General features: G+C 38.5%; 1 protein-coding gene across 1 annotated transcript in view; it reads left to right on the forward strand.

The window, feature by feature from the left end:
- The first annotated feature begins 1,223 nt into the window (after nt 1-1,223).
- The window catches only part of TULP3 (TUB like protein 3), a 62,416-nt gene continuing 41,252 nt past the window's right edge, over nt 1,224-22,387 (forward strand). Inside the window, 1 exon segment of the mRNA XM_069490419.1 lies at nt 1,224-1,266. Coding sequence (XP_069346520.1) covers nt 1,226-1,266 — 41 coding nt within the window. The 5' untranslated portion in view covers nt 1,224-1,225.

The following is a 22,387-nucleotide window of genomic DNA, read 5'->3' on the forward strand; positions in this document are numbered from 1 at the left end:
TTTCAAAGAATACTGCTTATTGTAATTAATGCAGAAGGACTGCCAAGTCAACAAAATGTCTCACTTGTACTTTTACCGATACAAATAGGACCTTATTCAACCCCATTCATTCAGCATTTAAAAACCTACTGTGTATCAGGTCCAGCCCGAGCTAGAGCAAGCAGGGATTACTATGCTTATTTTATAGATGGGAATTTGAAACACAGAATGAACCATGCTCAGGGTCACACAGTCAGTGGAAGTTGACCCAGCGGATGCAATGCCCTGCTCTCCTAGCTTGTCCCAACTTCTATGCCTCCTAAAAAATTAACTTCTAGGTTCAAAAGCAATGTAGAAACAAACTTTGACCTCGTGATACTATAAAGTCAATATGCAGTAACTCCCGTCAGGTTACAGGACTACAGAGATATGTGTATGTCGCTAGCAAGAAAGGAACTGGCAGTTGGGGACATGACTTATTGGAAAGAGTACAGATTTAGATAGATCTCATTATGCGCTATGGATGTTTGAAGTTGGTCCACAGTCATTCGAGAGAGGGATGGAAGGATTCTCTGGATGCCCCGGTGTGCTCTAGGAGCAGGTCTAGGAACAACCTAACAGCTTGGGCTGGAGTAGGACAGGCTGCATCAGTTTTGCGCAGTTCAAGGGCGAGGCCAGGCTGTGAAAGATGCGTTTTGCTGAGAGTGACTGCTGGACAGGGTTCCAGCAAGGCCCCGGTAACAGAGAAGGGGCGAGTGTGAGGGAGCAGTCTGTAAATGCTTACACGACAGACCTCGGGAAGCGCTCTGGGTGGTCTCCGGGCACAAATGGTGGGGGTGCAAGGAGCCGGCCGGGATGTGGCAGTGGTGGGGGACGGGTGGCTCCTCCGACGGACTCGCCAGACGGCCGCGGGAACCGGCGCAGCGGAAGCGAACACATCCTGCGGCCCTCAGCCCCATGCTCTGCGCGGCCCTCCGGGAGACCCAGCCTGGGCGCCGCGCGTCTTCCCCGCCCCGGCGCAGGCGCCTTTAACTCCGGGCTCCTCCCGCCCCTTAGAAACCCTCCCGCATCGCCGAGTGGAGGCAATAGCCAATGAGGCAGGAGCGGCGGCCTCACGGGCCAATAGGCGGCGGCGACAGTGCGGGGTGTGGTTGCCAGGGGGCGGGGCCCGGCGGCCGGCCAGACTTGCCACCCTAGCAGCGGCGTCTAGGGGTCTGGACGTGGTAGCCGGTGACCGCGCGGCGGCATGGAGGCCTCGCGCTGCCGACTCGGACCCCGCGGGGACAGGTCAGAGGGGGATGGTGGCTGGCCTCCTCTGGAGCCGGGCCGAGGGACGACGCGAAAAGGTGGAGGTCTTGTCCGCGAGCTCTGCGGGCGGGGGGCGGGGGGCGGTTGGAGGAGGGAGGGGCTGGTGCCGCGGCGGGACGCTACGTCCTCGCCCCACTCCCCGGTGGAGGGACCCCCCCCCTTTTTAAAGGGGAGCGGATGGCAGCAGCGGGTCTGCAGCCTGCGCCGTGGGCAGAGACTCTTCGTTCGGGTCCCTACTTGGGAACCCTTGGCCCTTAGTGAAAATGCATCATCCCTGCCCCGCGCTCACTGCCTAAGCAGTGTCAAACTGAGATTGGACGGAGTCTTCCCCGGGAGGTTGAAGCCGAAGGTTGTGGGTGATACTTAGTAATTTGCTCTAATGCCACTGCTTTTGGCAGGCAGCGCTGAGTTCTGGAACAGAGTCCGAGGGCTGAAAATGCAAAACGATTCTTCTTTCCTTTCTCTCTGCTTTCCGATAGTTACCTCTCATTCAGGATGGTCTGTTTGCGAATGTATCATACCCCTGTTTGTGCTCCTCTTTCTCTGCCGTACCCCCTTTTTTCTGCCTCCACCAGAGGGAGGGAGAGCCTGGGCAAGAGAACGATCTGAAATCTCAGCCTGTCGGGTTCTTGTTAGTTAGGTTAATGAAAAGTTAATGGGGAGCTGTGTGAAATCATTGGCTTAAATCTTCGGCGTTGTCTGAGAGTTTAGATCGTGCACGCTAATTGTATTCCTCGATTTTTATTCCATTACCACACCACAGCAAAAAAAGATTTGGCGTGTGAGGATTTAGTCTGTTATTTAGACTACTGGATATTTCAGCAACTCTAAACCATTTTTAAAAAATTGTCAGGAAGGAGGCGTTGGGGTAGAGAATACCCATTTTCCTCTTTCATTAAGTTCTATTTACGTGATAGCTACATTCTGAAATTTGTTCACTGCGTTTTTTTTCAAGTCGAGGAAAAAATCTACATGTACAAGTATAAATATGGAAGTGCTAGAGGAGGTAAAGTCGGTATTCAGCATCTCTGGTTGAATTCATATGGTACTTGTTCAGTTGTGGGTACTCAATAAGTTTTAACTGAATGAATTTAGAGCAGTAAATTTTATCGGTACCACTTTTTCTTGTGTGTGTGTGTGCTTTTCTGTTTGTTTGTTTGGGGTTTTTTTGAGGCAGGGTCTTGCTCTGTCTCCCAGGCTACAGTACAGTGGTGTCCTTGTACGTCACTGCAACCTCAAACTCCTGGACTCATGCTATCCTCTTGCCTCAGCCTCCCGAGTAGCTGGGACTACAGGTGCGCACCAAGACACCTGGCTAATCTTTGTATTTTTAGTAGAGATGGTCTGGCTTTTGTTCAGGCTGGTCTCAAACTCCTGATCTCAAGTGATCCTCCTGCTTTGGCCTCCCAGAGTGTTAGGATTACAGGCGTGAGCCACTGCACCCAGCCTGACTCATGATTTTTGAGGGGGAAAAAAATAGAATTGACTCTGAAGTTAGAAGTAGGAGGCAAAATGGGTTTTGGTTTATTGGATCTGAAATTTAAAGGTATAATTTTAAAGTTTTCCCCCTTTTTTTCTTCCCAAAGAAACCAGCTCTTTAATTTTTAAAATTAAAATCAAAGGGGAATGTGTGAATCACCAAATGTTTCTCCTCCCTTAGGTAATGTTAGAACTTCCATCACTGTTTAACTTATTTGTTGCTAAGAGGAAGTGAATGTCTGTTGCTTTTTTGGCTTCAGGTTGTGTTTAATGTTTTCAATGAAATACATTGATAGAATTTTCCATATTAATGCCTTTCAGTGTGAAGATAACATCCAACTTTTAGCTTTCCTGTGATTTTCTTCTTTGAATTATGTGACTGTTTTCCCATGAGACAGATTTGTATTCAACAAAGTGGAAAAATTTCAATAAGTAAACTTCAAATATTTTCCCTATATCTGAAATATTTAGTGAAAATTGGAGATGAGTTTTGAAACAACACTCAGGACCTTTTATGTTATAGATTCCCTGGAGATGATAGGGGTTGGCTCCTGCTGTAACTTCAGCTCTGTCTGGGCATTTGCTAGTGAGAGAGAATTGACAAAGATACGGTTCCCGCTGTGGTATGACCTTGTGACCCAAAGTCATATAAGAAAGTCCTGGTCTATGGTTTATCCGTACGTCATGATTTCTGTTTAAAATGTGAACAGTTGTCATGGCTGGAAGTTATGTCCTGGCCAGTCTTGTTGTTTTCTCTCATGTTCTCCTTTTGAAATGTTTCATCAGATCACCTAATTGTTGGCAAACAGACTTAGTGCTTAAAAATACTTAGATTAACTAATACGTGACTACAGTATGTTTGGTAAATATCAAAGCTATAGTAAAGGCCTAATAATGTCTAACATGCATGTATTTCTTCAAATGTGAAGGCCGCAAACAGACCTAGAAAGGAAAGAATAGTCCCTGTAAAAATTTCTTTTTTTCCAAGATCTTCCCATTCCATGCAGGCAGATTTAGAAATTTTTTGGATAGTTTTAACTTCTGGCTTCTCTTACTCTTTCCGGTGGAAACTCTGGAGTTTTCCTTTTATTTGTGTCCACTGAAAGAAAAAGTTAATGTTTCCACTTACCAAGAGGAAAACAATGCTTGAATTACTCAGAGGAGTCGAAGCTGCCTTGCTTCTCAGTATTTGAGGGTTTTAGGACTAGAGGTGGTCTTAGTAACTCCCTTAGTTCTCCTGTTGGAGCACAGCTCCATGGTGGAATTAAGTCTTCGTTCAAACTGGAATTTCCTATAGGCTGCTCTTGCTTTATTTCCTCTGAGTCAGTTTACAAGGAATAAACTCTTTGTACTACTAAATCTCTTCTGTCTCATCGGACATCCTTACTGTTAGTAATAATGAATGCTTCAAAATTGTTCTGGCCTAGTTAAAGCTTGACTCCACTTATGTCTGAGAGAGGGTACACTGTCTGCATTTTAATCTATGTGCTGTCCGTAGTAACTCACTTGGTAGGAGTCTTGGTACAGAAGATTGTCATGTCGCTCCCTTTGCCTTAGAACTTCCGTGAAAACGTTAATGATTAGTATGAATCACCACTGGAAGATCACACTTCTGAGAAGGATTATAGTAATACCTTTCTTAGTTGTGAGATGGCACTCTCTGTCTTACCACATAGCATTATGGTGAGGGGGAAACACTGGAAGTTTTTGCTGAATTCCTGAGTCTCAGCTCTGCCACTATTTGGCACCGTGATCCTAAGCAGGTTATCTACTTCTTTGGCCTCAATTTTCTCCTCTGGGAATGAGGACTTCTTTGGATTTCCTCAATGATTTATAAGGAATTAATAAAATAAGAAATACATATATATTTAAAATGCACGTGGCTCCAATTTCAAAAGGTACAAAATGAAATTCAGTGTAAAGTGTATCTTTATCATTGTCTAGTTGTCATTATCACCTAGTTCATTCACTAGCAGGTTTCTTAGGGGGCCTTCTAGAGATGATCTGTGTGTTAAATAATTTTTTAATATTCCTTTCTCCCTTAAAATTTGATGATTTTGATTTTTAGGGTAGAATGTGGTCTATCGAAACTCTGATATTTACTTTCATTGTGGGCGAGATGTATTTTTAGAATATGAACTATAGTTGCAAATTTTAAGTTTTTTTTCTAGTGATATATAGAAAATAAGACTGTAACAAGAAAAAGAATCATTTTTCAGACAGGCTTCTGGAAAAACAAATCATTGCTATTTAGTTTGCAGGAAGAAACTTCAATAAATCTGTAGTTTGCTTTTGATTTTATGTTTTTGAATGAAACAATAATAATAGGGGATTGATTTTTTCCCCCCCTGTTGAAACATAGTATAATTTTGTGACAGAAGTCTGATGTGTCTAATAGCTAGGGACAAAAGTAAGGAGGAGGGTTTTGTTTGTTTGAGACAGTGTCTTGCTTTGTTGCCTGGGCTAGAGTGAGTGCGTGGCGTCAGCCTCGCTCACAGCAACCTCAAATTCCTGGGCTCAAGCAATCCTCCTGCCTCAGCCTCCCAAGTAGCTGGGACTACAGGCATGTACCACCATGCCCAGCTAACTTTATATATATATATATATATATATATATATTTTTTTTTTTTTTTAACTGTCCATATAATTTCTTTCTAATTTTAGTAGAGGCAGGGTCTAGCTCTTGCTCAGGCTGGTCTCGAACTCCTGAGCTCAAACAATCCGCCCGCCTCGGCCTCCCAGAGTGCTAGGATTACAGGCATGAGCCACCGCGCCTGGCCGGAGGAGGGTTTTGACAGTAAAGTTCTTAAGCTGTGTTTTTAAAAAGGGAAGATTTGTCAAGGTAAAATGATCAACAATAATGGCTTACATTTGCGTGTGCTTTGAAGACTTCAAAGTGCTTTCACACATTTTATCTCTTTTGAGCTTCATAACTCTGAAGAAAGCAGGGTGCAGATGTCGTTATCTTCATTTATAGATGGGGAAATTAAGGCTCAGAAAGGTTGTGCACGATGAGTAAATGATGCAGTCAGAAGTAAAATCCAGGCTTTTGACTTCTAGTGTCTCTTCTTTTTCTCACATATTATCAAAATGTCTAGTCCAGATATTCTGGATGCCATTTGTGCATATAATTGATAACAGCTGATCCTGATTATGTTCTAATTATTTTTAGAGCAAGAAGTTGAAGAAATTAGATATTTTAGCAGTGAATAAATAAGTATTAATTTTATCCAAAGGAAAAGGAGTGAGAATATATGGTATTGTTAGGCAAAAGAATGTACTTTTATCTTTATACAAGAAAGAAAAGGAAAACAAGTAAGATTCCTGAAGAGAGAAAATGTATCCCCTGAGGAATAGAGAATAGGGCAAAAGGTAGGATGAATGTAAGTTGGAAGTAAATTAAAAAACTATGAGGGTCCAGGCCTGTTATCCTAACATTCTGGGAGGCTGAGGTGGGAGGATCACTTGAGCTCAGGAGTTCAAGACCAGCCCCAGCAAGAGTGAGACCCCTGTCTCTACTAAAAGTAGAAAAAATTAGCTGGGCGTGGTAGTGCACCCCTGTAGTCCCAGCTACTCTGGAGGCTGAGCCAGGAGGATCACTTCAGCCCAGGAGTTTAGGGTTGCTGTGAGCTAGGCTGACACCATGGCACTCTAGCCCAGGCAACAGAGTGAGACTCTGTCTCAAAAAAACCCAAAAAACTATGAGAAATAAATGCATTCTTTAATTTCTTGATCAAATGATACTTTTTTTTTTTTTTTTTTCTTTTTTGGAGACAATCTCACTCTGTTGCCCGGGCTAGAGTGCCGGGCTAGAGTGCCATGGCATCAGCCTAGCTCACAGCAACCTCAAACTCCTGGGCTCAAGCAATCCTACTGCCTCAGCCTCCAAAGTAGCCAGGATAACAAGCATGTGCCACCATGCCCGGCTAATTTTTTCTATATATATTTTTAGTTGTCCAGCTAATTTCTTTCTGTTTTTTTAGTAGAGACAAGGTTTTGCTCTTGCTCAGCTGATCTCAAACTCCTGAACTCAAGTGATCCTTCCGTCTCGGCCTCCCAGAGTGCTAGGATTACAGGCGTGAGCCACCGCGCCCAGCCCAAATGATAGTTTTTAAATAATTTTTTTGTTTGGTTCACTCAAAGGAATGCTTTTTTCTTTTGCTATGTGGGACCTGCAAAATCAAGCGAGATCGCTCTAAAGTAGTTTTCCCTGCTGCATTCTTTGGGGCTGTGTGAATGCTCAAGTCACTTGCCAGCTTTTCCTTCTCAGTGCCTCCCTCTCTCCCCACGCAGCTCTCCCTGCTCTCTGCCTCTCTGCTAACTGGGCCTTGTAGGAAATGGATGTTCATTCCCTAGCTTAATTAAGTTGGCTTCAGATTGTGGCAGTCTTTGAAGTAGAAGACAGCTGAGCCTAGAATATTAACATTTCTCCTAGGATGAGGATAGATTTCAAAGGAGTCTTTTCTGGCAGTTCTAATTTGACCCTTTTTTGCCTTTTCCCAGAAACAATGTTTTGTTCTAGCCAGATGTGTTCTTGGTGTCTCAGTATGTGTAAAAATATGGCCTTCCAATATTGACATTTAGGACTTGGATAAGATGAACCTATTTTTCAATTGCCTTAGAAAAAATGCTTTATTAATATTATACATTTTTTAGAGTTTCACTCTGTTGCCCAGGCTGCAGTAGTGTTGTGATCATAGGAATTCCTGTGCTCCAGGGATCCAATCCTCCCATCTTAGCCTCTCAAGTAGCTGGGAGAAAAAAATACACTGTTAATAGCTATTGCCACAATTATCTGAAAGTGTTGCCAGTTTGAACATGATGAACTCTGATGACTCTTTTCAGTATATATAATCATGCTCTCTGCTTAATGATAGCATGTGTTCTGAGAAATTCATTGTTAGATGATTTTGTCATTGTACTAACGTCACACAGTGTACTTATACAAATTTAGATAGTGTAGCCTACTGTGCAACTAGGCTATATGGTATAGCTCATTGCTCCTAGCCTACAAATGTGTGTAGCATGTTACTGCACTGGACAATGTAGGTAACTGTAACGCAATGGTAAATATTTGGGTATCTAAACATATCTAAACATAGAAAAGGTACAGTAAAAATACTGCATTATCATCTTATGGATCACCATTGTATATGGGGTCCATCATTGACTGAAATGTTGTTATGCTGTGTATGACTCCTTCCAAGGGCTTCTTCAAAATCCATTTACTGGCTTGGAAGTTCTAGCTAAAAATAGAAAAATAGCAAATGGGCTGGTACTTTTAATGAAAGATTTTATTTTTTTTTTATTTTTTTGAGGCAGAGTCTCTGTTGCCCTGGGTAGAGTGCAATCATCATAGCTCATTGCAGCCTCAAACTCCTGGGCTCAAGTGTTCCTTCTGCCTCAGCCTCCCAAGTAGCTGGGACTACAGGCAAGTGCCTTGATGCCTGGCTAATTTTTCTATTTTTAGTAGATATGGGGTCTCGCTCTTGCTCAGGCTGGTCTTGAACTCTTGAGCTCAAGCGATCCTCCTGCCTCTGCCTCCCAAATTGCCAGGATTACAGGCAGGAGCCACCTTGCTCTGCCATGAAAAGATTCTTGATGAACTTATTGAAATACTGTAGTGATGAAATTCCTGACTTTGCTGACCCTTTTAATATACGTGATCAGTGGTATAATTTATTATAACATGTTGAGGTAGATGGGAGTGAGACTTGGGATTGAATTCTGGCTCTTTCTCTGATCAGCTGTGTGATCTTGGGCAAATTGCATCACTTCTGAGTTTGATACCTTATCTGTAAAATGGGATTATAGTACCTACCTTACACATTTATTGTGAGAATGAGATGAGATAATACGTAAAGTATTTAATGTAGTTTCTGGCACACAGTAGTATTTGCTGAATGGAATTGTACTGCAACTGACAAAGTGACAATGGATTTTAACAATGTTTCAACAGCAGTACAATTTTTGGTTTTTGAAGATTTATTTCATACAGGGGAATTCTAGAAATGTCTGGGTTTCTAGCATTAGAAAGACTGCATAAGTTTTGAAAGATGATAATATGATGATGAAATCATTAATGTCTTCTCAAGGAATATAAGATTAAGATAATAAATTTCTTCGTAGTATTAAAAAAGTAATATAGAGCAAAAATCTTATATAATAGCTGGAGTTGCCGTTTGAGTGCTTACTGTGGGCTAAATCTCATTTTATCTTAATAGTAACCTTGTGAATTAAGTGTCATTGTCCTTATTTTGTAGATGAAGGAAACTTGAGGCTCCGTAAAGTTAAGCTGTATCAGGAACTCTGCTCTAACCACACAGCATGCTTCTCGGAATGGGGAGTGCAGCCTCTTAGTTTGAACTAATATAAGCCAAGCCGGGGGTCAGCAGACCTTTTCTATAAAAGGCCAGATCCTATATATTTTAGGTTTTGTGGGCCAGTCTGTGTTCCAGTTACTCAGCTTTGCTTTGTGGCACAAAAGCAACCATAGATGATATATAAACAAATGAGCATGGCTGTTTAATAAGACTTATGGAGACTAAAATTTGAATTTTATATAATTTTTACACATCTCAGAATATTATTCTTTGGATTTTTTTAACTGTTTAAGAATATGAAAACCATTCTTAGCTCACAGGCAATATAAAAATAGGCAGCAGCAAGCCGAATTGGGCCCACAGGCTGTAGTTTGCAGCCCCTCTGCTAAATCATAAGAATATTGCTTCCTGGAAGGTCATAGCTATTCATATTATAAATATTATTATAAGAGGGCAATGATTTTTTTTAATATTAAAATATAACCAGTTACATTATGGAGTGGAATTCAAAATTTAATTTTCAAGACAAAACTTGGGTTCTAAAGATACACTGGTCTGTAGATAGTCTCTTTGGGCTATAGCTCCCTCCTATCTCTCTCATTTCATTTGGAGCAGCAAACCACTATTTTTGGCTGTTAGAGGCACTTTGATGGAAATTTTACCTACAGTAACCCATATAAACATCAGTGTGCAAATAACAGATTATTAGTGCAAAATTAAAATTTAAATATTGGCAGACGTGTTGGCTCATGCCTGTGATCCTAGCACTTTGGGTGGCTGAGGCAGGAGGATTATTTGAGGCCCGGAGTTTGAGACCAGCCTGAGCAAAAACAGAGACTCTGCCCCTACAAAAATACAGAAAAATTAGCCTAGATGGTGGCACATGCCTGTAGTCCCAGCTACTTGGGAGGCTGAGGCAGGAGTATTGCTTGAGCCCAGGAATTTGAGGTTGCAGTTAGCTATGATGTTGCCACTGCACTCTGACCTGGTTGACAGAGTGAGATCTTGTCTCAAAAAAATTAAATATTCATAAGCTGAAGGGGAGTAATGATTAGTGATTGTTTCTGTGAAATTACAAAAGTAAAAACCTAAGGGAGATGGTAAGCTTTCTTGTTTTATTACCCTCGTCTCTCAGGTTTATATAATAACTGCTGTCTTACTATAATTACTAATAGTACTCTTAAGTCTCAGCAATATCTGTTTTGAATAATAATTTTTTTGACATCCTCTACCTTTGAGGTGACTGTTATTAGCAGTTTATGTATATCCCTCTGCAATTTTTTTATGCCTGTAGATAGACATCAGTTATCCTTTTTCTCTCCACTTAGATAGTGAAAATACAGTACATTACACTAAGCCTTATTTTTTTATCAACTAGATTGATATATAATGTAACATACCATAAAATTTACTCATTGTAAGCATGCAATGCAGTTCTTAGTGTATTTGCAGAGTTGTACAACTATCACCAAAAATCTAATCCCAGAACATTTCCATCATCCCCTAAAATAAACCTCCGATTTTATGGTCACTCAAATTTTTCCCTCTCCCAGCCCTGGGAAACCACTAATCTATTTTCTGTCTCTATAGATATACATATTCTGAACATTTCATATAAATGGAATCATATGATATATGGTATTTTGCGACTGGCTTCTTTGACTTATCAAAATGCTTTCGAGGTTCATCCATGTTTTATATGTTGCCTGTATCAGTACTTCATTCATTTTATTTTATTTTTTTATTTTATTTATTTATTTTTTTTCTTAGAGACAGTTTTGCTCTGTCGCCCAGGCTGAGCTCAAGTGATCCTCGTGAGTAGCTGGGACTACAGGCCATGCACTACCATACCGGCCTTCCTTCCTTTTTGTTGCTAAATAGTATTCTGTTGTATGGCTATACTATGTTTTATCCATTTATTAATTGGTAGACATTTGAGTTGTTTCCACTTTTTTTTTTTTTGTGCTATGATGAGTAATGCTGCTAGGAACACTGTATTTTCATTTCTCCTGGGTATATCCCTAATAGTACAATTTTAAGTCATATGGTAACCCTATGTTTCACAGTGTGAAGAACTGCTAGATTTTTTCCCTAAATAGCTATGCCATTTTACATTCCCACCAGCAACAAACGAGGGTTCCAATTTCTCTGCATCCTCAGCAACATTTGTTATTTTTTCTTGTTTTGATTATAGCCATCCTGATGGGTATGATGTGGCATCTCATTGTGGTTTTGACTTGGATTTCCCTAATGATGAGTAACGCTGAGCATTCTTCATGTTTTTGTTGGTTCTTTGTATACTATATCTTCTTTAGAGAAATTTTTATTCATTTACTTTGCTCATTTTATGGGGGTTCTTTTTTTTTTTTTTTTTTTTTTGAGACAGTCTTACTCTGTTGCCCACACTAGAGTGCCTTGGTGTCAGTCTAGCTCACAGCAACCTGAAACTTTTGGGCTCAAGCAATCCTTCTGCCTCAGCCTTCCGAGTAGCTGGGACTACAGGGATGCGCCACCATGCCCAGCTAATTTTTTCTATTTTTGGTAGAGATGGGGTTTCGCTCTTGTTCAGGCTGGTCTTGAACTCCTGAGCTCAAGCCATCCTCCCACCTTGGCCTCCCAGAGTGCTAGGATTACAGGCATGAGCCACCTTGCCTGGCTGGGGGGGTTCTTTGGAGATATATGTGTGTATATATACATGTAGATACACACACACACACACACACACATACACACACACACTCATATATATATTTAATGGACTTTTTAAGAGCAGTTTTAGGTTCACAACAAAATTAATAAGAAGGTACAGAAATTTCCCATATACTCCCTGCATCCACACATGCATAGCCTCCCCCATGTATTACAATTCATGAACCCACATTGACAAATCATTATCTCCCAGAGTCCACAGTTACATTAGGGTTCATTCTTGGTGTTATACATTCTGTGAGTTTAGACAAATGTATAATGACATGTATCCACCATTATTGTATCATACAGAGTAGTTTGACTGCCTTAAAAATCCTTGGTACTTTGCCTGTTAGTCCCTCCTTCACCCAACCCCTGGCAATCACTGATCTTTTTCTTGTTTCCATAGTTTTACCTTTTCCAGATGTGCTATGGTAGAATCATATAATATTTAACATGTAGCCATTTCTGATTGGCTTCTTTCCCCTAACAGTCAGTGTGTGTTTAAATTTCCTCAATGTCTTTTCATGGCCTGATAGCTCATTTCCTTTTGTTGCTGAATAATGTTCCATTCTATGGATGCACCACAGTTTATCCATTCACTTATTGAAGGACATTTTGGTTGTTTACAAGTTTTGGCAATTATGAATAAACCTCCTATAAGCATCTGTATACAGATTTTTGTGTGGATGTAAATTTTCAACTCCTTTCTACTCAAGGAGTGCAATTGTGTATCTATAGTAAAAGTGTGTTTAGTTTTGGAAGAAACTGCCAAACTGTCTTCCAAAGCGACTGTACTATTTTGCATTCCCACCAGCAGTGAATGAAAGTTCCTGTTGCTCTGCATCCTCACCAGCTTTTCATGTCGTCAGTATTCTGGATTTTGTCCATTCTAGTAGGTGTGTGGTTATATCTTGTTGTCTTAATTTGTATTTCCCTGATGACATATGATGTGGAACATCTTTTCATATGCTTATTTGCTGTATGTATATCTTCTTTGGTGAGGTGTCTATTAAGGTCTTTGGCTCATTTAAAAAATCTGGTTGTTTATTTACTTATTGTTGAGTTCTTTGTATGTTTTGGATTATAGTCCTTTATCAGATATGTTTTTTGTAAAATATTTTCTCACAGTCTGTGGCTTAGTTTTTCATTCTTATCACTACACCCAAGGTCATCCATGTTTTCTCCAGTGTTATCTTCTAGGAGTTTTACAGTTTTGCTTTTTACATTTGGGTCTCTGATCCATTTTGTGTTAATTTTGTGAAGGGTGTAAGTCTGTGTCTTGATTCATTTTTTTTGTTGGGTTTGTTTGTTTGTTTATTTGACATAGGGTCTTACTTTGTTGCTCTGACTACAGTGTAGTGGCATCATCATAGCTCACTGCAACTTCAAACTTCTGGGCTCAAGTGATCCTCCTGCCTCAAGAGTGATCCTCCTACTCAAGAGAGCCTCCTGAGTAGCTATGACTACAGGTGGGTTCCACCATGCCTGCTAATAATTAAACTTTTTGTAGCGACAGGGTCTTTCTGTGTTGTTGATCTCGAGCTCCTGGCCTCAAGCGATCCTCCCTCCTTGGCCTTCGAAATTGCTAGGATTACAGATGTAAGCACTGTTCCTGGCCTCTAGATTCATGTTTTTGCATGTGGATGTCCAGTTGTTTTAGCACCATTTGTTGAAAAGACTATCTTTTCTCCATTATATTGCCTTTGCTCCTCTGTCAAAGGTCAGTTGACTATATTTTTGTGAATATATTTCTGGGTTCCCCATTCTGTTCAGTTGATCTATTTGTCTATTCTTTTGCCGATGATATCAAGATACCACACTGTCTTGCTTACTGTAGCTTTTTATAGTAAGTCTTGAAGTCAGGTAATATCAATCCTCTAATTTTGTTCTGCTTCAATATTGTGTTGGCTATTCCAGGTCTTTTGCCTCTCCATATAAACTTTAGAATCAGTTTGTCAATATCTATAAAATAACTTGCTGGGATTTTGAGTGGGAAGAACTGACATCTTGACAATATTGTGCCTTTCTATTCATGAACACGGAATATCTCTTATTTAGTTCTTTTGTGTCTTTGTCATCAGAGTTTTGTAGTTTTCTTCATATAGATCTTGTACATATTTTGTTAAATAATACCTAAGTATTTTGTTTTTGGGGGTGCTAATGTAAATAGTATTGTGTTTTTAATTGGAAATTCTACTTGTTCATTGCTGATATATAGAAAAGTGATTGATATTTATACATCAAGCTTGTATTTGGCAACCTTGCTATAATCACTTATTAGTTTCAGGAGTTTTTTTTTTTTAATTGATTCTTTCTAATTTTCTGTATAGAGAATCATATCATCTGTGAACAAAGACAGTTTTACTTCTTCCTTCCAAATCTGTACGCCTTTTATTTCCTTTTTTGTCTTAACGTATTAGCTAGGACTTCCAATATGCTGTTGAAAAGCAGTGGAAATTGGGGAAATCCTTGCTTTGTTACTGATCTGAGGAGGAAAGTTTCTTGTTTCTCACCATTAAGTATGATGTTAGCTGTAAGGGTTTTATAGATATTCTTCATCAAGTTGAGGAAGTTCCCCACTATTCCTAGTTTACTGAGAGTTTTCTTTTTCATGAATGGGTGCTGGATTTTGTCAAGTGCTTTTTCTGCATCTATTGATATATGAACGTTGAACCAGCATTGCATACCTGGGATAAATCCCACTTGGTTGTGATATATAATTCTTTTTATACATTGTTAGATTTGATTTGCTAATATTTTTGTTGAGTATTTTTGCATATATATTCATGACAGATTGGTTTGTAGTTTTCTTATAATCTTTGGTTTTGGCATTAGTGTAATGTAATGCTGGCCTCATAAAATGAGTTAGAAGATATTCCTTCTGCTTCTCTCTTCTGAAAGAGATTATAGAGAATTGGTATAATTTCTTCCTTAAATATTTGGTAGAATTCACCATATCTGGGCCTGGGACTTTCTGTTTTGGAAAGTTATTAATTATTGATTCAATTTCTTTAATAGGTGTTTAGTATGTCGAGGCTGCTATAACCAAATACTATAAACTGGGTAGCTTGTAAATAACAGAAATTTATTTGTCATAGTTCTGAAGGCTGGGAAGTCCAAGGTCAAGGTGTTTGCAGATTCCATGTGTGGTGAAGTCACTCTCCTGGTTCATGATTGGATAGACATCTCTTCACCATGTCCTCACATAGTGTAAAGGACAAGGATCTTTTGGGGGCCTCTTTTATAAGGCTCTGATCCCATTCATGAGAGTTCCACCTTCAACACCTAACTAGGGGTGGGGAACCTGCAGCCTTAAGGCCACATGTGGCCTTTCTGGATCCTTCAGTGCAGCCTTTTGACTGAATTCAAGTTTCACAGGACAAATCCTTTTATTAAAAGGGGTGCAGCAGAGAAAGATGAAGTTTTCTTGCCTCCTTTGGTGCTTAAAAAAGAACAATCTTGAAATCAGAAGGCCGCAGGTTCCCCACCCCCGAAATCACCTCTCAAAGACTTCATTTCCAAATACCATTACCTTGGGGGTTAAGATTTCAACAAAAAAATTTTAGGGCACACAAAGATTCCCACCATAGCAATAGATATAGGCCTATTCAGATCGTCTGTTTCTTCTGTGAGTTTTGTCAGACTGTGTCTTTCAAGGAATTAGTCCGTTTCATCTAGGTTATGTGCTCTACCCACTTTTTAATTGATTATTTATCTTTTTATTACTGAATCGTAAGAGTTCTTTATATGTTCTAGAGATATGTCCCTTACCAGATATATAATTTTCAAATATTATGTCTCAGCCTGTGGATTGTCCTTTTTCTTTCTTGATGATATTATTTGAAGTGTGAACATTTTTTATTTTTATATAGTCTAATTTGTTAACTTTTCCTTTATCCCTTTTACTTTTGGTGTTGTATCTGAGAAGTTATTGCCTGGCCCAAGCTCACAAAGATTTATGTTTTCTTCTAAGGGTTTTATAGTTACATTTAGGTCTTTGATCCATTTTGAGTTATTCTTTGTGTATGCTGCAAGGTGAGGTTGGGGGGGGGGGTCCAAATTCATCCGTTTTCATGTGAATATCTAATTGTCCTAGCATCATTTGTTGAAAAGAGGATTCTGAGCCTATTTTTTAAACTAAAGTGTCATTGATTTCTTTGCAATTTAGTACCTTTAGATCTACCTTTTTCTTTTCTTTTTAATGACCACAAAGTATTATTTTTCATAAATGTATCTTATTTATTGTCCATCCACTGATAGACATTGAAATTATGTTCAGTTTTTTTTCCCTATGGAAACCAATGAAGCAATAACATCCTTGTTACATGTATCTTGTTTATCTGGGGTAGACAGAGTTTGAATCTTAACAGAAGTTGCTAAATTTCTCTTCCAAAAGGTTATCTAAATTTTTTCTTCAACAGATTATGAATGCCCATTTTGCAGTGGAGCAATTATCATTGATTCTTTTTGCTCAGTCACTTGTGTATACATAATGAGTACACAGTAGGCACTCAGTAAATATTTGTAGGTGATAAAGATGAGAGGCTATTTGCAATGTGAATCAGTAAAAAGGATCCTAAACTGACATTAAAAACTTGGTGAAGTAAAGAATTTAAAGTCAACTCATGCAAAATTCTACAAATAACATGAAATTTACCTATGGAAGTAGGTACAATGATAGCTGAAATGTGGCAAGCACTTATGTTTTTTGTGGATAAAACAAAGCCTATTGTTTATTGAGTCAAAGGTTTTTACTGGCAATTATGATAGGGAATTGCCATAGAAACTTTATCAGAAGTGTATAGTTAAAGAAATTTTGATTGTTGCTGAGTTCAAGAGTTCTGGTTAGCAAAATATAATTGAATATATAATGGGAAAATATACCATCTTGGAGGTGTTAAGGTTAATCAGCATTTGGCTTGATTGAAGAATGCACAGTAGTATAAATTAAAATTCAATGTGTTTAAAGCCATTGTTGCCAGTTTTTCTGATATAAAAACATAATCAGAGACTGATCCTGGCCAACAAAACAAAATGTCTATTACATGATATATTATAACTGATATTATGGTCTAATTTGAAACATTGTCCCAATTAAGCACATAAATGACAGCAAAAGAAATGAAAAAAACCAAGAACAGAGTGGAAGCCTCTGTCATCTCAACAATGAGGTTGACTGCATCTCTCGAGATTGACTTTTCTAATAATAGATTATAATAATGTGTTCAGACAATAGAGTAGGTACTATCATATTGAATCTGCAAAAGGTTCATTGGAGGTTTAAAACTAAAAAGCAAAGGTTTTTTTATCTCTAAAAAAATAATTTTAGGCTTACAGCAACCTCTATTGAAATTATTTCTCATAATTAGACAGGGTAATCAGGGGATCCTTCCTGACTGGGAATTTTAAAACTTTATAATAACCTTCTACATTTCTATTATCATTTTATCATTTTCTTGATTATTTTCCACAGCCCTATAGCTATAAATTGGGGACAAGAGTATCTATTTTTACCTAGTTTGCAAAGTCAGAGCAAGGAATGATGAATTAGAATATTTCTTTAAGGCATAAGTAGGAGGAATTCTCTTTCATGTAATTTAAAAAATTCATTTATCTAAGATTTATTTTACATCTTTCATGTTCTGGGCACCATGTGTTGAGAAATTTTAGAAAGTATAGATGTTTGTAAGTTTCTTTAGTAATTTTGCTCTTCTTTTGAGTGTTAGAAGTATTGTCTCTAAAGTCATAAAATAAATTACTGTGTATGTCACTGAAGAGTTTAGCAGAGACATTGTTTTGGAAGTTGTTCTGTTGTAGTGAAAACAAGAGAATTCCCAGAGACATGTAGAGTGTATCTCCTGACACCATAGTTGTAGCGTAAACACCCGATGAAAGATACTGTTGTGGATAAATTTAGCTTCATTACTCACATGCCTGTACTGGAACCAGACAAGTACACCTACTCCCTTAACAGATCCCCGCTGAAAGTGTCAGCGGTCTTACCAAAACCCAGAGCATGTTATTCCTGAGGGTGTCCTGGGAGTTCATGTTGTTAACAGTGCTAATGGCATTGGTTTCAGATTTCTAGTTTAAAAATAATCAACAAAATTTACAATCTTTTTTCATTTTAAAATGCAGCCATTTGGGAGCCTTTGAGTATATTTTGAATGAGCATATGCAACAGTAGTGGAGACCAAATGAGTGTGCTTGTGATGCAGATGCTGGGTTGGTTAATACAGAGCAGAACAATTGTAAGCCCCATGTTGATGTCAGCCATTTATAATTTAAAATTGTTTTTTAATTTTAGTCATGTTTAGTGGGCTAAAAAGCTGACTTTTAATATATTTTTTAAAAATATATTCACATGGTATAAATTCACATGTTACAAAAGGTTCAAAAGGGTATATAATGAAAAGTAAGGCTGTTTCCCTCCCCATTCCCTACCTATTTCATTTTCCTCCCTGAAGGCAACATTGATAACAGATTACTGTATATTCTCCCAAAGATAGTCTCTGCATTTCAAATGTAAATATATATTTATGTATATTTTTCTTTCCATAAATGGTAGCAAATACTACTCCCCAATGTTCTGTACTTTGCCTTTTTCTAATTAACAAAACATCATGGGCCAGGTGTGGTGGCTCATGCCTGTAATCCTAGCACTCTGGGAGGCCGAGGCGGAAGGATCACTTGAGTTCAGGAGTTTGAAACCAGCTGAGCAAGAGCGAGACCCCGTCTCTATTAAAAAGAGAAAAATTAGCCATGTGTGGTGGCATGCGCCTGTAGTCCTAGCTACTCGGGAGACTGAGGCAGGAGGATCCAGAAAGATCATTTGAGCCCAGGAGGTTATAGTGAGCTATGATGACACCACTGCACTCTACCCAGTGCAACAGAGTCTCAAAAAAAAAAAAAAAAAATTCTCAAAAAAAACAAAACAAACAAAAATCTTGGAAATCTTTCCAAATCAATACCTCTTATTTCTGTATTCATATCAGTGCTGTTTTTAACAGCTACATGGTGTTCCACTGTGTGGGTATGCTATGCTTTAACCAGTCCCCTGTTAATGAAGATTGGGGTATGCTATCTATTGCTATTACAAATAGTACTACCAAGTTATATAAAGTTTAATTTATACTTATCCTGGGTATTAGAAAATAGTTAATAAAGAGCACAAAAACAATTAATTCTGTAAAGTTGCCTAAAGATGAGTTTCTCTAAGAGTATATGCATTCATTGGTGATTAGAAATTTTATATTTCATATCAAGATATTTTTAATATTTCAAAAACATGTTGAAAAGAACAATTATGAGATAATTTTATACAATTGGGCTTTTTATTTATTGGGAATAAAGAAATAATGAAACTGTGGGAGCTATCAGAAGGTTGGAGTGAAGAAGAGAGAGTAGGACTTGCATCTGTTACATTTTTTTTTTCCCTTCTTTGATAATGTTTATGATAATTCTTTGTGGAAGCTTCAGGGTAAAATCCCTCACCCTTGATAAATTATTACTAGCATAGGTTACACTGTTTATTTGTAGCTGCTTGAATTTATTGAGTACATATTATTGTTTTATAATTAGTATACCACTTTATTTTGACACAAAGATTTTTTTTAACTTTTGTTAACATTAGTGCTATTAATTAAATATAAGCTATTTTGCTCAGCACAGTGGCTTATGCCTGTAATCCCAGCTACTTGGGAGGCTGAGGCGGGAGGATTGCTTGAGCCCGGGAGTTTGATCACACCACTGTACTTCAGCCAGGACGACAGAGTGAGACCCTATCTCTCAAAACAAAATAAAATAAAATAAAATAAACCCAACCTTTGTTGAAGTCCTTGAGGGGTGTGTATAGGGTGGGGACGTGGGGGCAGCAACAGGTGGGGAATGCCTCCCTTTTCTCTTTCCATTGACTTTTCCGGTCTCTTTGATTCATCTACATACTTTGATCAGTTTGCTCACAGGCATGTTTATAGATTTTTGCCATATACATATATAATAATGAAACTGGCTTGTGTACAGCTTATAAAATTATTCTGATTTCTTTGTTACACATGCTGTATATAATCTTGACATATGCCAAAATTCCTTGACAGGAAATGAGAAAGTGCAGGATGTTGCAATATGACAAAATATTGTGAATCAGTGATTAGAAAGAAATACATTAAAGTATTAGATACATTAATTTGAAAGGCATATGGGAAATTTAGGGATGTCAGAAGGAGTTCCCAAGGAGAAATTAGAAAAGAGAATTGTGTCTTGAAAGGGTCTTTAACAATATGAAGTACAAAACATTACTTTGCATTGATTGGTGGCATAGTTGAAGAGTAGACCAGGAGAGAGAAGGTAATATCTGTTCTCCTACAGAGTTGACTGTTTTTTTTTTTTTTTAAATTATTTCAGCATATCGTAGGGGTACAAAAGTTTAGGTTATGTATATTGCCCTTGTCCCCCAACCCCCCGGAGTCAGAGCTTCAAACCTGTCCATCCCCTAGACAGTGTGCATTGCGCTCATTATGTATGTATACACCCATCCCCTCCCCCACCCACATCTGCCCGACACCTGATCATTGTTATTCCTGAATGTGCTCTTAGCTGATGATCAGTGAAACCAATTTGATGGTGAGTACATGTGGTGCCTATTTTTCCATTCTTGGGATACTTCACAGAGTTGACTGTTAATGGAGTGCTTCTCTCTCTCCCTCTCCCTCTCTCTCTTTTCTCTCTCTCTCTCTCTCTCTCTCTAAATAGTTTATTTCTTAGATCTCAACTCATTGTCCATGCTATTCCACAGAGAGATGGCAGTTGCAGCTGCACTACCAGTTTGTATCAGTACCAGCTTCTTAGTGTAGTGTCTTAGTATTCTTGGTTACAAATAAAGTGTAAAGTACAATATCCTTTGTTAGATATTTTAGTGGAGTGATGGAGAGCCCAGACTCTCGATACTGCCTGTTCTTAAATCCTGCCTCTGCCACTTACTAATTGTGGGACCACATAACATAACTTAGCTGTGTCTCAGTTTCCTCAACTATAAAATAGTGATAGGGACTTGTATAGCTGCACATCAACTAAGTAGCCCGTATTGAACTAGATCTCTCAGATCTCTTACAAAAATCCCAGGCAAGAGAGTGTGATTGCTCATCTTGGGTCAGATGTCTGCCCCAGTTTGTCCATTCATGTTCATGGAGACAGGCTGGTGCAGGATAAAAGAGACTGTACATTCCATGGTGGGCTGTTACAGTATAAAATAAATAAAAAAAAAATAAAAAAAAAATAAAAGAGACTGTACAGACATGGTTCTGGAGGTCTAGACTTGTCATACATGGGGAGTCATCTTGGGCTAAGCAGAAACTGCACAAGGTGCTTTTAAGTATAATATTGATACTTTTTAAAAAATTAGTAGGCTTTATTTTTTGGAAGAGTTTTAGGTTTACAGAAAAATTTGTGGGAAGCACAGAGTTCCCCTCTATCCCCTCACTCCCTACCTCAGTTTCCCCTATTAACATCTTGCATTAATGTAGTACATTTGTTACAATTGATAAGTCAGTATTGATACACTATTATTTATTAACTCAAGTCCATAGTGTACATCAGGGTTCACTCTTTGTATTGTACATTCTCTGGGTTTTGACAAATGTATCCACTTTTTTTTTTTAAACATGTATCTACCATTACAGTATCATACAGAGTAGTTTCACTGCACTAAAAATCCCCCATGCTCTACCTATTTATCCCTCCCTCTGTCCCCACTGAATCCCTGGCATCCACTGATTTCTTTACTCTCTCTCTAGATTTGCATTTTCCTGATGTCCTGTGGTTGGAATCATATAGTATGTAGCCTTTTAAGATTGGCTTCTTTCCTGTAGTAGTATGCATTTAAGTTTCCTCAGTGTGTTCTCATGGATTGATAATTCATTTCTTTTTGTTGCTGCATATTCCATTATATCGATGTGCCACAATTTGTTTATCCATTCACTTATTGAAAGACATCTTAGCTGTTTCAAAGTTTTGGCAATTATGAATAAAGATCCTATAAGCATTCATGTGCAGGTTTTGGTGTGGACAAAACTTAACTCATTTAGGTAAATACCAAGGAGTACTATTGCTGGATCATAGGGTAAAACTGTGTTTAGCTTTGTACTGCCAAACTGTATTCCAAAGTGGCCATACCATTTTGCATCCCCAATAGAATTTCTGCTGTTCCCTATCCTCACCAGCATTTCATGTTGTCAGTGTTTTAGAATTCAGCCATTCTAGTAGATGTGTTGTGGAATCTCATTGTTTATATTTGCAGCTGCGTAACGACCTCAAAGGTAACCACTGTTCTGACTTTAGTCACCATAAATTAGTTTTGTCTATTCTTGAACTTAATATAAATGAGACCATATAGTATATACTCTTTTTTGTTTAAGTCTGTTTTCAGTCAGCATAACATTTTTGTGATTCAGCCATGTTCTTGTGTATATTAAGTTTCTTTTTTATTGCTAAGTAGTGTTCCATTATGTGAATACACCACAATTTGTTTACTAATTCTCCTGTCATAGACATGTGATTCCAGTTTTTGGCTGTTATGAATAAAGCTGCTATGAATATGAACTATGAACTTC

The sequence above is a fragment of the Eulemur rufifrons genome, chromosome 16 (genome assembly GCF_041146395.1).
Source record: "Eulemur rufifrons isolate Redbay chromosome 16, OSU_ERuf_1, whole genome shotgun sequence".
NCBI classification, from domain to species: Eukaryota; Metazoa; Chordata; class Mammalia; order Primates; family Lemuridae; genus Eulemur; species Eulemur rufifrons.